At 40.0% G+C, this 18,538-nt stretch overlaps 1 protein-coding gene across 3 annotated transcripts in view; it reads right to left on the bottom strand.

Annotated features, from left to right (window-relative positions):
• Window positions 1–1,256: 1,256 nt before the first annotated feature.
• The window catches only part of MND1 (meiotic nuclear divisions 1), a 32,243-nt gene continuing 14,961 nt past the window's right edge, over window positions 1,257–18,538 (bottom strand). For 2 of the 3 annotated variants that reach the window (XM_083520158.1, XM_083520160.1), the window contains exons 5-8: window positions 14,301–14,375; window positions 13,402–13,516; window positions 4,926–4,970; window positions 3,180–3,413 (exon numbers count right to left, since the gene is read on the bottom strand). In XM_083520158.1, the coding sequence (XP_083376284.1) occupies window positions 3,307–3,413; window positions 4,926–4,970; window positions 13,402–13,516; window positions 14,301–14,375 (342 nt within the window). In that variant the 3' untranslated portion in view covers window positions 3,180–3,306. Of the gene's footprint in view, window positions 1,426–3,179; window positions 3,414–4,925; window positions 4,971–13,401; window positions 13,517–14,300; window positions 14,376–18,538 lie in introns of those variants that run through there. The other variant, XM_083520159.1, reaches the window with a different exon arrangement.

The following is an 18,538-nucleotide window of genomic DNA, read 5'->3' as shown; positions in this document are numbered from 1 at the left end:
CACTAATATTTGGATTAAAAAAATATCAGAGCACCAATGAAATATCTCCCAATTAGCCCTGCAAACTTCACCCCCCCCCCTGAACAAGAACAGATCACATCATTTTGGATACATCATGTTCTATGCGTCTTAGTTTACTTTTCAAATTCAAACTTCAGGTAAATATCAATTTGACACTTATGCGGTTACACCTTAAGTTACACTTTTGTTATTTAACGAACGGACTTGAGGATAATTTTGATGCAGCTGTTCAACTTATTCATATGAAATTGACAAAAGAACAAGACAGTGCATAACTCAAAGAAAAATAACTATGAAAAGAGTTAAATAAACTGCTTGTAAAAAAACTCCACACCTGAACAATTAACAGGACCTTGAAAACACAAGAAATCAAGTTATAGCTTTAGAAGTTGTCCAAAGGACTTGAGTAAGACATGTAGACTTTCATGTTTAGGGCTGCTTTCACTTTTCTATTTTTTCTCTCTCATTTTTAAAATATAGTTAAGCAGGATTGTACAATGAAATTTTAGCAGGAGGGCTTATTATGGAGATACTCTAGTTCCCCTCCCCCTACATTTGTAGTTGCAAGAGTCAAACAGGAAAAAGCCTATGAGTAAGATAAAAACTGAAGATACTGCAACCAAGCCACAACAGAGGAAACATATATATTCTTTACCAGCCTTTCTACAGTTCTCTTGCACAGAATTTTATAGTACCTTTAGCCTGGTTCCAACTGGAGGATTATGGTCTGTGTTTGTATCAAGCTTAAAAACTGTATTGTTTTACAGATTCTTTTCATAAGTGGTGAGGCTGCAGTATAGTTATGGTGTTTTGGTTAGATATGATTAATGTAATTAAAGATGCATCTAGCTTTGACCCTTTGACCATTTTGCTGGGATTTGTAATTTTATGTTTTCAAGCAAGATATGAAATTGATAACAAGTTTCCTTGTAACTGCCAGGGTAGGGTTAGCATCTGCATCAAAATCAGGTGACTAGTTAGATTTTTTGAAAAGCACAGAACATATTGTTAACATTAAGTTGTGGGAAAGAAGACAAAAAATAAATAGCTTCCAGGAAAAAAATGGTTTTGTTTTTGTGGTCAGAACGCATATTTTGAATTACTGCATTATTAAGGTTTCAGTGGAGTTAATATTGTACTATGTTTTGTTTACGTTTTGGGTGTCTTTCATCTCCTTGCTCTTAAGGAAGCACATATATTACTAATATTTATCATTTCACAAAGCACACTGCAAATCAAGAATCTGAATTGTTTATTTTTCACAATAACAGAGCTAGATAAGTTACAGTTGGGTGATTGAAGCTGAAAGACATTTGACTGGTCCAAGGCCACAGCAGATGGTCAATGGGCGAGATGAGACTTGTTGAGGGTTTTCAGGATTAGATGCCATTTTCTCAATAATAGCTAAAACATTGGCATGCAAAGATAGGTGTATTAAGAAAAAATTCTGTAATTTTTTTTAACGATCCCTGATGGCTGATTGCCTTGTGGTGGTAGACTTCCCCCATTCATTCAGTCCGCTCTACATTTTGCCCTGTTGTTGCCACCATAAAGTCCACTGGGTTCATATACTAGGGCTGCAAAGAGGGGGCAATACTGGGAAATGTGCATAGACATCAGCACTCTGTCCACAGGCGGATGCCTGGGAGCTGTGTATGCACACGTCCAACCAGAACCACTTTCCACAGATCTAGCATGTGAAACCCAGCCAGCTTTGGCAGCAAAGTATCATCAATGGGAGAAATGCAGCAGGGCTGACCCAGATGAGGTGCAGGTAAAGGCAGCTGCCAGGTGACGTCAGTGCAGGTGGTGCTGTTTGCCGTGGGATTGTGAATGAATGAACGAATGAGAAGCAGGAACTTGAGGAAGATGCCACAGCTGTGTAGCAACTGTTTATTTCACGTCTTGTAGAAAGGCCATCAATGAGTAACACAATATTACAATGACTGAAACTGAAGTCATGGTGGGTGTGTGGATAATTTCCAGCACTTGTGCTATTTCGCACTATTGTCAGCGAATTGTGATTGCTGCATTTTACTAATCTACTGCCTCTTCTGCTTATCCCAGGAAAACCACCCGAATCTCTGCCAAGTGGTCTTGACACTCAGTCAGGATTTGGGTTTCCTTTGGGAAAATGAGGCACAGCAGTTTCTGCAGTGTCTTTAGGAGGTGTGGTTTATTCGCACATATATACACCTGAAGTTTATGGAGAGAGAGTTCACAGCATTCACATCTAAAGGGGCTTGTCCTTCCCAGCTGTGCAGTCTTGGATTCAGAGGCATCCTAAGCGTCATCCCCATGTCTCTCTGTAACAGCCTGCTTCAGCCAACCAGCATGGCTCATGCCCTTCAGCCCCCATGGATTTCTCCCCACTTCCTCCTTCTTCTTCCCAGCAGCACTTGGGAGAAAACAACTACTCCCCTTCTGCTTCCAGCATTGTCACCCACCCAGTCACCCTGGCAAGCTCTTTCTCAAGCCCTTAACAAAAAGGGCAGAGTCTGATGTTTTCCTGATGACTTACCATTATCAAAGGCCTTTTTAAGCCTTTCGTTTCTATAACAACACAGCTGAATTCATGAATTTATGAGTTTGCTCAAATTCTAACCCTTCACTGAATGTAGAGATTATGGGGGGTCTGGTTTCCCCACCCCAAATTTTAACAATATCTTCAGGATCATGTACAGCCCCATTATGCCTTTTATTTGGGTCTACCTGGTTTTTCAAAATTGCTCAGTGATCCTAGACCATAGCTTAGGAAATCTGACTAAACCATCAAGAGATTAACTGCATTGCCTATTCTTTGTGCATATCTAGTGCACTGCATGAAATGAATATAGCTGTTCATTCATATCTTCCCCCAAAACTTTTAATTACAGATGTAATTTATTTCACTGCCTTATTTATTTCCAGCATAAAACACGGTTTCCAGTTTCTCTCTCACCCACGTTTTTTGCCTATAGGTCGCAACACTTTCTGACATAATGCAACTAGCAAAATGGACATTATAGCATCTACCTTAATAATAGACTTGATTATAATTAGCTCTCATTTTGCATTGCAGGTGGTTGGACTAGTTGACCCTTGGGGTCCCTTCCAAGTCTGCAACTCTATGATTCTATGAGATAAAATTACTGGGTCACAGAGTGAAAGCAAAAATATATTTTCAATGTATTTTCAGATTTTATTAACCAAAATACAAATAATGGTAAAAGAAAAAGAAACTTCGGAATGAAAACAAAATCTCTTGAACAATATTAAATTACTTGCCATTCTTACTAAACCTTTCTAATTGATGTAGTCAAAGTCTTCAGGAATGCCAAATGTTTTGTCAATTTTGCTCTCTTCAAATGCAAACTTCCGTTTGGCCCAAGATTTTGCTGCAAAGATATTATCTGTGGACAAAATAGGGAGGGGGGACATTAAATAAGATGGTTTTTGTTTTCAAGAAATAAAGTTTTTAGAACGGAGAGTTCCATTCCATAATTTCAGTCATCAGGGATTTCTATTTTATTTTTTAAAAGAAGATCCACTGCCAGTGTGAAAGAGCAGGGCCAGTCTACACATTACCATTCCATGCCAAGGTCTTCCTCAAAGTGATTTTTCTGCCTTTCTGTTGCAACACCTAACACTGGTTACCATGGACTTGTCTGTATGTTACCCATAGAGATTCTTCACCAGTCTCAAACCTCCAACAGGACATCTGATGGGAGGAAGCTCTCCACAACAGGAGTTGTCAAGTGGTAACTGGTATCAGATCTTGCAACAGAACTGGAAAATCACAAGGAAGGGGACCAGGGCACATTAGTAGTCAACACATATCCAGTTCTTAAAACAGCATTGCTTGCAAACACTTAAAGAGGAGTAACAGAGCAGCTCTACAAAAAAACAAACAAAAAAGGAGATTTGTTATTTTTATCCTGCCCTTCAGCATTGCTGCTCTGAAGGTGGTTTTAAAAGGTCTATGAAAATAAACAAAGAGTTGATGCCTGCTAAGCTTTCCTGGCAAGGACATTCCAAAAAGTGGAATGGCCATTCTCCAAGAGCCACCTGCCTAACTTCTGGAGCTGGGGGCTGGGGGCAGCTGGAGAAGGGCTTTGGAAGATAATCATAAAAGAAAACTTTGTGTGGGATAAGGCAATCCATCATATTTAGTTATATTTTGCACCTTCTGTGATGCATGCTCAATAGATCAATTTAGTGAGTGGAATGTGCATGTTTTATTTTCTATTGGACTTTATCAGGGTGAAGAAGTGATGCAGCTGAATCTTAGACAAACATCAATTGCTTTAGACCTGATAACAAGGTGTCATGTGAAGCAGTTGTGAAGTGCAAAATTCCATTTATATGGTACCGTTGATCCCTATAAACGTGGATATCTGGTGATAGCGAATAAGAAGAGCTTGCTGTGATCTAAGATATGCTGTGGAATCAAATTTAAAAGGCACAATTGTGTCCTCCAGGCTCACCTGCCTCAGTCTTTTACTGGCTGAAAGTCAAGCACTTTGCTAGTTTGCAGAGAAAGCCCCCCGTTATAGGCTCTGCAGAAATGAAATGCAAAGAACAAATTCTCCTACTGCGCACGTTATTTGCAGGCTGGGTTTGCTTAACATATACAGTGATTTGAAACTGAATAAAAATGATAATGATATGTGGCAATTACTCCAGCTGTTAAGAACACATGAAATAAATTTATAATGATGCATTCATGAGAAGGAGCATTCATGTGCTGTATTTTCCTGAGCAATGGCAAACACTACCAATTAAATAATATTTAAGAATTGTATAGCAGCTCTGGTAAGAGCTAACAAATTGCAAGTTTTATGAATGATTGCTTCTTCTCTTGAGTTTATTTTTCCTTGAGGAAGGGACAGGGATGTTGCTAAGGAATGCAAATGCAGACACACCAGTCCATCTGTTGGCTGCTTCCTTAGCCACTTTATTTGCTTGACCTGGAGAAAAAAAACACCAAGAAACAACAGGAAATCAATACTAGCAATTCCTACTCATGTAATGCAACAGCCTTAAGGGGTTAAAATGGCATTGTAAAGTGGTTTTGTGAACACACAGCACAATTCTTATTTTGCAACAGCTTGAAAATGTTTTACTTTTGAACGTATTATTCCACCAAACCTTCAAGTAAGATTAACATAACTATATCAAACTGAATCAGCATGTTAAATATGTGGTTTCTACAAGTATGCTAAAAAATGTCACGTAGCAACTTTGGAACTGTAACCTGCTATCATGCACCAGAAATGGCTCCGCACACAGGCTGGGAAAAATTGGGCTCAATAAAATTGGGATCTAACTGTTCACATCCCTCTTGCAGTGCTGTTGACCACATCCCCACCTGCTTGCTCAACTTGCTTTTAGGACCACATATTTGTGGCCCTCAACACATCCTATTCCAGAATCATGACTTTTGTGGTGCATCATTAGATATGTCTGCATCATCATCTCTCTTGATACAGCCAAAGAAAATTATACGGTTTAAAAAAGGAAATAATCCACGTGGTTTTTCACTCTCTCTCTCTCACACACACCACACATTCACACAAAAAGAAAACATGGACAAATTAGAGATTCTTTCACCTCCTGGCGAAATTTCTCTTTCTTTCTTTTTAAGTGATTGGAGTGACCTTGCTCATGGGCCACTTCACATGTTCTTTCCAATCACCTTCCTCACTCATGAGGGCAATTTATTCAAGTGACCAGCATTATATGGGAACCAGTCGCTATTAACATCAAGCACTGCAACTTTCATAACGGAAGAAGATGCTTCCTAGACTGAGGTTTATACACACTAGCCTGCTTGTGCAAACAGACAACTTGTGGAAGTAAGGCAAGCACTCCAAGGAATGTATAAAACAGTAGCTTAAACATGTACCCAAATAATCCTTTTAAAATAGTCTTAAGATGAGTCCACAAACACTGTGGGCTGGTGGTGGGGAACTGTATACAAAGCAAACAACTCTCTTTCAGATCTTTCAGCTTTTCCCCTCTGGAGTGTATACAGAGGCAGACTCAGATTCCCATACTGAAAGCCTGAAAGAGCTGTCATGTTTCTCACACCCACACACACCCCTCTGTCTTGCCAGTGCTTGCCTATATTATTTATTGGCAGTGGTCAATGCACAGCCTACAGCTTGTCTCTAGGGACGCTGAGAAATTAAAGAAACATAAAATGTTTCATTGTTATGATGTTTGTACTGTAGGCAAGACTTACTCAACTTGCAAAATGAGCTGCCATCAAACTCAAGAGGAAGGCTAATGTACATTATCTGAGGCTAAGTACTGTTCTCAGCTCAGTTCACAAGGTATTTGCATTTTTTATTTCTTAAAAAAACACAATGAAAATGGGCCTCTGCCCTTTTGTGTTTGCTGTGACATAGAAATAGGAAGTTTAAATTATCTTTCTACATGTTTTATTTTAATTTTTTAAAATAAATAAATAAATAAAATAAGCCCAATATAAAGGGCATAAGGAAATATTGTTTCAGCAGGTTGAAAGCAATATAAGGTTGCACTCATCAGACTTGTTGTTTCAAAACATTGGTTTTGTTCCCAAACATTTTCTTTTAAATCAACTTTTTTTAAGAAACCAACACTTGTTTTAAGTTTTCAGAGAGGGCATAAAATAAGCTTACTTTTTAATGATGCTGCAAAACATTAAAAAGTCTCCCAGTAAGCCTTTATTTTAAATGTGATTATTAGATAAGAAGGTGGTACAGTGTGGGTCCACAACTGAATCCGACAAAGAGTATAATTATGCACTGCAACTGTCTTTACGGACATCCAGCATCTACAAAGACAATACGGTACTTTACCCCCAATATTTCACACGGAGGTTTTTGGTGCACCCCAAACTGTGCTTTAATAGGAAACCCAGCCAGATGGGCGGGATATCAATAGATAGATGATAGATAGATAGATAGATAGATAGATAAAAACAACATTGCTACTATTTTCTACACCTAGTCTGGGACAAACACTGCCAGCAAAACATTATCTGTACTACTCCAAGGCACACCTGCAACTTCAGAGAAAAGTCTTGACTCAAAGAAAAGATTGTCTAAGGCACAGACGGAATCACTGCCTGCAAATGTGGACAGGATGGAGTAGCAGAGACCAAACTCAATAGAGCAGGAACCTGTAGTCCCCCAAAGGCTGTTCGATAACACCTCCCACCATACTTAACCATGCTGGCTGGAACTGATGGGAGCTGGAATCCAATAACATGTAAAGAGCCACAGGTCAGTCATCTCTGCATTAGAAACTGAGAGTACTTCGGTACAGGGTGTTTCCAAGTTCACATCATTTGGTGGAGCTTAATGAGAAGTTGCTTGTAAATGGCCTTTTGCAAACTTAAGGGATGTAAATTCTGGGATTGGACTGGGATAATTGCTGTGAGCAAAGCAGTAAGCATTTCGCACTATCTAAGAATTGGATACGTTGGAGTAAGATAATGTCTCAAAGTATTTGTAGAGTTGATATAAAAGATCAGAAGAAAATATTGGGAAAAGTTCAATAATCAATGGTTATAAATGATAGGACTCTTAATCCTCAGTAACCTTATTACCCCGTGTTGAGGATTTGGCAGCCTGGGTTTTTGCATAGTTCTACTAACAGCAAGCATCATTTGAATTTTCAGCAAGAAGTATCTGCAAACAATACTGGCCCTTTCATCTTTTAAGGCAACTTGACAAGATGTAAAATGAAACCTTTTAGAAAACAGGAACCTCAAGTTCTTGACCCTGAAAAAAGCATCAAGTATGTTCAGATAGAAAGAGTATCTAAATTTACAAAACAAGAAGTGGCTCGGGCCAGTGTAAGCTATCAGGTTTCAAATGTGTACCAGCAAGCAGGATTTATGGATTTCTTTTAGCCAGCAATGGTCCAATCTCCTAGGAGACTTTCAAATTAGTTACTGTTAAAATAGCACATAGTAACTCACATTTTTACTCTGATATTCCTGAGCAATTACTTCAGCAACACTTGCAAAGGCTGGAATGACTGTATTCCAACACCATTTGAAATCAGGGTAGAAGCTCTAAAATTGCAGCTGTACAGTTCTACTGAATCATGCTTTGCACTTAAATAGTGAGATGATTACAGTAAAAAGCAAAGAATGTTCCGCAAATCATGAGAAACATAACCTACTCTACAGGCCATCACTAACTTCTGAAACAGAAAAATTACTACAGCAATTCTAGAGCAGAACATTTTTCACATTCAGTTACTTATACATTCACTCAATATATGCCCACTTGACTGCTTCAATCTGAGGAACTGGCATTGTTACAAGTGCCACATAATACTTGTTCCACACTTGGAAGATTTTCTCTCTCTTTAGCTTGGCAGCACCTACACTTTGGAAAACTTTGCCCATTGACATCAGACAGGCACCTTGGCTGCACACTTTTTGGTGTCTACTAAAAAATAAATTGTGCAGACAAACCTATCCAGACAAGTAGAAGTTAGCATGTGTTTTAATTGTTTTTAGCTTAAGAGCTGGTATTCAATTATATTCTGATTTTTTAAGAATACATTTGTCTTTTATTGACAACTTCAGTGTGTGGCTTTTTTTGTAAACTACTTTGATGTTCTATTTACAGTAACACTTTTTGTTAAATAAAAAATAAAGATGTAAAATGTGTTTCCTTGACAGCGTTCTTCAGATCCACTGAAATTACTGAACCTAAGTTAGTCATATACATCAACTTAAACAGGTCCAACTTGGAGTAGAGCTAGCACCGGCTACCACTCCCAAATAACGTGTGACAATACAAAACAACATGTGATAATAGCTGTACTACTGCATCTCTGCTTTTGGAGAGAGCTCTTTCATGACTCCACACACGCCTGAGACATACTCTGCTTAAGAAGGAATCAACCTTCTACGCCAATCTGCAGTGAGGCTTGTTTGCACACATTCGGATAGTTACCGCAGTACAGCATTTTCTAATCTGGGGTCTTAAGTGGCTACACTTTGTTTCTGCTATATATTATGCTACATACATCTTATATTACTCAAATGTGATGTTAACTCTATCCTTTTGGTAGCTGGGTGAAGCACCAAGTTTCTTAAATATAAAAGCTATGTTAAAATTAAGAAAGAAAAGAAATGATAAAATTCTGCATCAGGGTCAAATTCTGTTACAGGAAAAAGAAATATGCAGACCATGCCAATATATGCAAATATGTTTTGCATTGTTCTACAATAGCATGAAAACAAACTGAAAAGACCTACTTTGACTGCTAACATGTCACTAAACATGCACATAACTTTATCTTTACACAGGAAATAGGAACCTTTAAAAATAAAAACCACTATTTTTAGGATGCTAAATTGTTTGACAATACCAAGTGCAGTCATAAAACATGCAATGGCTAGATCAGGGATGAGGAACCTGTGGCCCTCCAAATGTTGTTGGACTCCAACCCCCATCATTCCTGACAAGACCAGGAAATACCTTTCTTCCTGTCCTCTTCCATTTTGAGGATGACCAAGAGGCAAAGCCAACTTATGCTCGCTGTCCACACAACAGAAAAATCTGAGAGGTGGCTACGTGAAGACGACTGGGAACTGCTGTGGTGGGGGAGAGGCTCAAACTACAAACAGCAGATTTTCAGCCCATCTTCTAGTGCTGACTGTGGAGCTGAGTTATGAGCAAAAAGCTCTTTTATTTCAAGAGAGAGAAAGAAACCCCAAATAGGTCAATAGTGTGTGGGCAGTACAACTAAGCCTAGCGTATGGTTGTAGACAATGTATTTGTGTGGAGTTGACAGAAGTCTTTTGTTACATAGTCCTGACAAACCCTATCAGACACTTTTTGGAGAGACAGTACTTCTGTACTGATGAGATTTGACAGTCTGACCTTTCCATAAGGGACATGGGAAGCCTGCATTGATGAGACTTGACAGATTTCTTTTTTTAAAAAAAATTAAAAAACAGTTCACAAAGATCTAATGCTTTAACAATGCAGCCCCACAAAGGCACAGCTAGCACAGTAGTCTTTAATATGCACTGTTCTTAAGTGTAAAGGCAGATGCGACATTGTTTTATGCACTTCCTTAGCCTTACAGAAGGCCTCTACAGATGTTGGGTCAAAGGAAATGCATAATTAATGTGCACAATGACATTTGTTCAAGGATTTAACTAAGACACAGTCGCAACAGAGATCCTCCAAAATCTGCATTGCACAAAAAGCTTTATCGCACTGCAGAAGCGGAAGCAGCCCTCACTCGAAAGGGCAGGTCAATTTACTCACATGCTGGATCAATGCAGGAGGTACATATTAAATGGTCAACTCATGGACTTTATGTCTGTCCAGATGATCACACCATGGGTATTTTGTCTGTATCATACCATGCTGGCAGGAAGGATGTGTGTTATCAGCTTTCCCTCCATTTCTGATGTTCGTTTTCAAACCTCGATACTTATGTAGCCAAAACAGCACCAGCAACATGCAACAGAGAGGGATCAGCATCCTCATGAGAATCGAGAGGTTTGCAAAAGTAAAAAAAAATAAAAATGTATTTTTAAAAACAGCTTTTGAAAAAAACAAAGCGAAAAGTGTGAAAGTGTATATGAGTAATCTGCAGGGTGGGGGCAGAAAGAGAATTTAGATAACTATCGCTCTTCAAATGGTGTGGCTTTCCTGCTCTGAGCAACCGGACTACTTTGAAGATGCAGATTCTAGCACCTGACAGCCAACCTGATCTGTATTTTCAAGGTCTTCCAGTTGTTCCCATTCCGGAACACCAGCTGCCTTTCTTTCTGATAAGGGAGAACTTTCAAGCCCCCCCCCCCCCTGCAACAAGTTGTTGCTGGGCCCCATTTGTTTATTCAAATACAGAAGCATCTGTGTATAACCATTACCACCTTCCTGCTATGAGGAAATTTAAACCTCCAGACCAGGGTTTCCCAAACTGTGGGCCACAAGCTTCATTCAGGTGGTCCACAGCATGCCTGTGGATGTTGAAGATGGGAGACAGCACATACATTGCCCTGAATATTCATATTGATTTCTAATTGTATTTCTATTGCTTCTTTTAGTTCTTATATTTTGTTTCATTTGAATTCTGTGGAATTACAAATGCTACAGCAGGCAGAAAAAATGTTATATGGTTCGCTAAGACCCGCAGCAATTTTCATGTGGTCCTCGGGGGGGAAATGTTTGGGCCACTAATCTAAAGAAGCAAAGGCAAAATAGAAATAGAAATAAAGAAAGACAACAGTTGTGGAAAAAACAAAACTCTAACAAAATATGGCAACTAGGGAATGTGCCAAAGAGCAAATTCTTTTCTGAGATAGATGAACAAACACTGAATCTTGTGCTTTCCTATTCAGTAACTATTATTTGTCTCCTCTCCTTCTACCAAAGAACTGAAAGCAACATCTTTATCTGTATCACTAGCCTGTAAGACAGGTTAGGCTGAAAGAAAGTGACTTCCCTAGGACTACCCAACAAGTTTAAGAGATGAAATATCTTGTTTTTTAATCCAAATCTACTCTTCTACTAATTGTACCATATTGGTTCACACACATATTCAAGCAAAAAGTTCAAAATATATGTACACACTCACAGAGTCTGAACTGGTAGTGACTGACTAACAGGAAAGTGTCTACCCTTTCTACTAAACAGGAAAGGTTCAATTAAGTAGGTCTACCAGCAGATACTTTGGCTACACAACAGAACTTTTCTGTTTTCTCTTTGGCCTTTACCCCCAACCATATCCCCTATATCTATTCAAGGGGTTCCTCCCAACCCTAAGGAGCAGTTTGTTTTTTTTTTAAGTGACAACCCAGCAGAAATATATAAGGTTATAAAATTATTCAAGGAACTGAGTAAGTGGCAAGAGAGAATTTTGTCACTCTCATTCATGATATTAGTATCATGAATGAGAGTAGAGATCCAATTAGATACCCAGTAGATTTGTAGATATCCAATAAAATTGATCGGCAACAGTCTCAGGAGAGAAAAAAAAAGCAAAGTACTGTATTTTTCGCTCTATAAGACACACACACCCCTCCTAAAAAGGGGAAGGGGAAATTTGTGTGCATCTTATGGAGCGAATGCAGGCGGGAGGCTCTGCTTGGCGCTCCCTTTAAAGAGCCGCACACACGCTCCGTGCACTCTTTAAAGGGATTGCGGCTCTTGGGGCAGCCTTCATCCCTCTTGGGGCAGCCTTCATCCCCCTTCAGCGCCCGGGAGACGCTGCACGCGGCCATCCCATAAGCCAGGACAGCAAGAGGGATTGCTGCACATGGCTCTGTCCCTTCCCCCACCTCCCACAAAAGCCCCCAAGAGCCGCGCTCGCTTTAAAGAGCTGTGTGGAGAGTGTGTGCGGCTCTTGGAGGCTTTCCCCGAGGAGGGAGAAGCGCAACCCGTCAGTGTTGAATACAGGCTCTGCTCAGCGCTCCCTTTAAATAATATTTTTTCCTTGCGTTCCCCCTCTGAAAACTAGGTGCGTCTTATGGTCAGGTGCGTCTTATGGGGTGAAAAATACGGTGCTTCTCACAGCCCATAAGCAGTTCATGGCACTCACTGCCACAGGACGTGGCAATGACCACTAGCTTAGATAGCTTTCAAGGGGATTAAACAAAATGTATGGAATCTGCCAACAGTTGTTAGGACAACATGCTGTGTGCCACTGAATATCAGCTGCTGGGGAGCAACAGTAGGAGAGGGACGTTGTCTTCATACCCTGATTGTGAGCTTCTTAGAAGAATCTGGCTGCTCAATGTGGGAAACAAGATGCTGAACCAAATGAACTTTTGGTTTGATCCAGCAGGACATAATCTTATTTTCATTTCTATAGTGCTTTCCCTTCCCTTCCCTTCCCTTCCCATGTCACAGTCCACTTATACTATGTCTACAATATTTATCACCCAGCTACGTGTAAGTTACTTATCTAGATTACTCATGGTGAGCCATTTTTAGTGGCCTGCCAACCTCTTTAAACAAGGCACTTCTTACCCTTCAAAATCACCACTTCTCACCCTGGTGTGGTGCCATTGTTAGATCTTAGAGAGAAAACAGGAAGGGGTGCTGATAGGCAGCCGCCAATATCACACTTATTTCCTAAACAACCCCCCTGCTCTGCTGAGTGTGCATTTGCATCTGCCTGCCTGGTGAGCATGTGTGCACATGTGCAAGTGAGCATGTGCTGGCAGTCGCGGTGGCCAACCCGCAATGCAGAACTTGGGCTGAGAAAGGTTTCCCACCCCTCATCTAGACATTAGTTTCCCTGCCATTGACAAGCTGAGTTATTTAAAAGTTTTGCTAATGACTGCGGTTTCAGACAACACACCTGATATCTTCCAAAATTTCAGTTACTACACAGTGTGCTAAAATAACTCTAGACACAACTTACGGATTTCTTCAACAATATCCGGATCACATTCTTTGTATTTATCTATTTCTGCCTTTAATTGGTCTCTCTTCTGACGAAGGGCAGTAAGTTCCTTTATGAGTGCCGCACGTTCTGCCTGTGTTCAAAAATTAACCAGTGTTCTTAAAAGGTGTCAATTACAACGTAAGTGTTGCGCTCTACCCTCTTTTCTCTCTAAGGATGCAAGCACCAGAACTAGAGCTATGACACTGATTCAACGAACCAGACTTTATACATATTTGGGCTAAGTGGCATTGCCTGTAAAAAAGTTCAAGCAGTTTTCAGTACAGTAAGGTCGTATCTTAAGTGTGATTAACTTGTCTGATTTCAGCCTTGCATGGCTGAAATCCCAGTGATTAACCGAATGCAAAGGTGGAAAACTTAAAAGCTCCTTTTGAGCTGGGTTTTCCCAGCACAGAAACAGCCTTCCAGATGGTCACACAGGGGTGGGTCCAAGGCAGTGGTTCAGGTATACATGATTTTGCATATATGTGCCAACCCCTGAACCTAACTTCAACGCAAGACATCATTGTACTGCATTATACTGCTGCATTTGGCAGCAACGTTGAAATAGCATCTAATAACATCATAGTTGCGAAAATGTTCTGGTGCAGAAGTAGGCATGTCCCGCCCTGAACATTTAACTTTTATTTGCAAGTGCAGTAAGCCTTAGTAAGAAAAGCATTTAAAAAAAAATAAGAACAATATAAGACTTCCCCCCCTTTCTTCCTATGCTTCTGCCCCCAATACAATACGAAGTTTTGCCTATGCCACCTGCTGCCACAAATGCATCCCAATTTTAAAAATAACATCCACCTTTAACACGCCAAAGTTTTCAGATTATGTTTTATTGTGGATACTTCAAATTCAGTAAAACTTACAGTGTCTTGGCGCCCAATTTTTGATTTCTCAATGCTTTCTTGTAAGCTTTTTTTCTTTTGGCTATATTCTGAGAACTGAAGGGAGAGAAGAAACAGAAGTCAAAACAATTTATTTTTAGTAAAAACCTCTTCATCTTTATATTTGACTGTACTGTTACAATTTTTCAGCTCACAAAATAACAGAGTAAGTCTGCTACAGGCCTAACCTTCAGTGATAAATCAGGATTCTGACCAAGACATGACTATTTCATAAACTCTCTTTAATCTTGAAGCATTTTAAATAGCAAAATAGGGTACAGGGAACATGACCAACTTCTTTTTATACCCTCCTAAAGGAAAAGGCAGGGATATTAAATGGGTTGATTTGATGCACACCTAGTGTCAAGAAACAAGGCTAGATAATCCCAAATTCCAAACACCCATCCTAGAGCTTGAGGAGCACTTCATTTCTTATAGATCACTTTCAGTATTTTGTCCTAGTTCTCACAAGCAGCAGATGAGGAAGGAAATCTAATTCTGGACTGTAGCACTTCAGACCGCAAGTGCATCTTTAAGTTTCCAAGCATGCAACATCAAGTCTCTTGCCGTGGTGGCGGTGGGATACCCTCATCTGCTTCAGATCAAGTGGTGGATCACGTAGAGATTTGCCATCACAATTTCTTTTCATGAGAACTCCAATATGGGGGAGGGGGGTGGCTCTCCCACAATGTGAAATTTGCACATCTAGCCATTTATGGATATGACGGATCTGCTACACTGAAGCAACACATTTGTTCTGGGTGAAACAACAAAGATACCTACATATCAAAGGGGTACAACAACTGAATCACCAAGCTGAATACAACCCACCAGCCATGTACTGGGGACAGTGAGCTTTTAAACTTCTTGCTATGGTATCTTCAAAACCGCATCAAGGTGGTTTATGAAACCACTGAAAGGTCGCCATAAACAGCTGGTGGGTGTCAAGCTGTGCAGGCCTTCCAGATACCATGCAACAAAGACAGATGGGGTTTAATGAAATGAACAGCGACTATATTTATTATGAATTCAAGTAGAGTTCATGTGAATACACTTACACAGCTCTTTCCAACATTAAAAAAAGACTAGATGGGATTCCAATGCACATTCATAGTTTATTAGCAGCTATTGTCAAAAAAGCACCATTGGCTAAGCAGTAACCTTACATGCTCCTAAGTTGCCCAGCAATTCAGTTATCAACAAAATATAGTGCATATAATACTTATAATGCAGAGGCTATTGTGTTTCTAAGGTCTCAAGAAATCCTGCTTACATAGCACTTTTTCAGATTTATTCTTCCAGCACAAGACTAAGAACAGTTCACAACACATTATTCAAATGACATTGCTAAGGTTCTTTTTTGTTGACTCACTGACAAGTACTTACAGCTCCCACTCTATCCACATCGCCTTTTATGGTGAAGCCTTTTAAAAAGGTGTCCTTCCACTGCAAAGATTTGCAGACCTCATCTCCTGTTTTTTTCTAGTCAAATGCAGAAACTCAGATACCCGCTTTCTGGATTCCAAAACTTTAAAGCAGACTAACATGAAATCTTCCCTTAAACTTGTTTTACAACTCTGTTTAGTAGTACAGTGGTGCCTTGGTTGTCGAACTTAATCCGTTTGACTCCTGGAACTGTTCAAAACCCAAGACGCGGCTTCCAATTGGCCGCAGGAGCTTCCTGCACCCAAGCAGAAGCCGCGTTGGAAGTTTGGCTTCCAAAAAAAGTTCGCAAACCAGAACAGTTACTTCCTGGTTTGCGGCGTTCAGGAGCCAATTTGTTCGGGAGCCAAGCTGTTCGACAACCAAGATACCACTGTAGTAGAAAAGTTTCTTCAAACCTCACTGCAGTGCTAAGAACACATATTAGAAGAAGAAAAAAGTTGTGGTGAAATCAATGACCCTTTCTCCCAGATAGCCATGTTTATGATCACGGTGTTGCTCACGCAATTGCAAGCCCTAATCATAAAATATGCACTGGCTAGAATTCAAACCAATGTCCTTTAAGTGCAGGCACTGAAAAGTCTTCCCTGCTACAATGACCTTTTAAAGCTGTAACACACTTAATATTTTATAGCCAGGAAAACAATGTAAATATGGCATAAGGACATATTAAAACACACACAAACTGCAATGCTAAAGTAATCACAGCTGAGTTCTGACCACTGCTTTTTTCCTCCAGGGGGTACTCAAGGATACACAGTACCAGCACTCCCCCCCCCAAAGGAAAAGCTCTGGTTAAAAGTGTGGCATTTATTATAACAACTTCATAGTGAGTACTGGCACATTTTTTTCTAGAAGAAAAGCACTGGTTCTGACCACCATACAAATCCTATGTTCTTAACCAGTGATAATGGTTTGCACACCTGCAATCTAGAAAGGCATGCACACATGCATACATCATAAAAATAAAATTAAAAAACTGAGTGTTATGCCATGAATCTGGCCACATCCTCAGGAACAGGGAAATGTTAGTAGCCTGGTTTACACATTAAATCTAAACCACAGATAAAGCAAACTGGTTTAAAGTGAACACACAGGGAAACAAGCCAGAATCTGGTTTATCATGATGTCCGAACGTATTCCTAGTTTGTTTCTCTCCAAATAAACCATGAACGTTGCCAAGGTTTGTTCTTGGCTTAATGTTTGTGGTTTGTTTGGGGGAAACAAACCACAAGCCCAGGTTCCAATGTCACAACAAGCCAGACTCTGGCTTGCGTCCTGGAATTCCAGCAGGAGCAGGGAAGGACACATGCAACAAGTCTTGGTGCAACCCAAATAGCATCTAAGAGAGTTTCATTTTCATGTCCACTGCTACTTTCCCTTTCCAGCAGACTCCACGACTTCAGTGTCAGTCAAAATCCCTCACTCCATTGGCTTCTGTTTATGTTCTATCTAGCCAGCTAATGCATTCTGGAGAACTCAAAAGCTTGCACGCTATTTGTAACATTTTGGTTGCCCTAATAATGGTAATGCCCTACTATGTATTCCAAAAAAGTACCTGGCTTCAGCATTTACCGTATTTTTTGCTCTATAAGACGCACCAGACCACAAGACGCACCTAGTTTTTGGAGGAGGAAAACAAGAAAAGAAATATTCTGAATCCCAGAAGCCAGAACAGCAAGAGGGATCGCTGCGCAGCAAAAGCAGCGATCCCTCTTGCTGTTCTGGCTTCTGGGATAGCTGCGCAGCCTGCATTCACTCCATAAGACGCACACACATTTCCCCTTACTTTTTAGGAGGGAAAAAGTGAGTCTTATAGAGCAAAAAATACGGTAAATGCTAGTTGGTAAATGTAATCTAGTTTACAAGGAACTCTGTGGATCTATTGGGAAGAATTCAGTGCATTGATTTCATCAGCACGAGGACTTTTGGCTGCAGAACAGAACCTTCCCCCTCTCTCCTCTCCCCCCCCAACTTAATCTGTTCTGTTTTGGGGGGTTCTCAAGCCTCTGGAGCAGATTATGGGAGGTTGCACACAGAGAGAAGAAAATAAAGGAAGTCCCTGTCACACAAACAGAAATCCTTGTGGCATTGGATCAAGTACACTGGATACCACCCATAGATCTGCAAGCAACTCTTAGACACCAGCTGCCCTCTACTTGTAGCAATCAGACAATAACATCCAGATTAATACACTGGATTTGTTGAGCGGTTCTGTCATAACTGCAGTAAGACTTTTGATTAACTATATAGTGATATTCTACAACACATCATTTTATCAGTGCAGTGCATCTCTTATTTTCTTATTTAATTAATTCTGTTCATGGCATATATATTGCAAAAAGTGTGCAATTGCAAAAAGTGTGTGTGTGTGTGTGTGTGTGTGTGTGTGTGTTTTGCTTTGCCAGTTAGAAAACCTTACAGCTAGCAAACAGAAACTAATTAATTCAGGCAAAGTATTGCTTTTCATAGTAAGACAAAATTGGAACGGGAACATTTTTGTATATTGAAAAGGCAGAGCAAAGCCTCAGTGCCTCATAACTGAGCTCTCTGGCTTGGCCTGAGAGACAGATGGTTGGTACACCAATTCAGTTTTAAAAGAGGCAGCAGAGAATAAAAAGGAGAGCTTTAACTGCATCTACCCAAAATCAGCAACCATGTGTGATTTTGCATATCCATAATCCTCCCACATGCTTTACCTGGCACCAAATCCCATTTAGCATTTTGATGAGCTATTTTCTGTTCTCTAGAGTTCCATAATCACCAATCCATCTCCT

This window comes from Podarcis liolepis (genome assembly GCF_965112155.1).
Source record: "Podarcis liolepis genome assembly, chromosome: 9".
NCBI lineage: Eukaryota > Metazoa > Chordata > Lepidosauria > Squamata > Lacertidae > Podarcis > Podarcis liolepis.
Note: the sequence above shows the minus strand (reverse complement) of the source record. Positions and strands in the feature narration are given on the sequence as shown.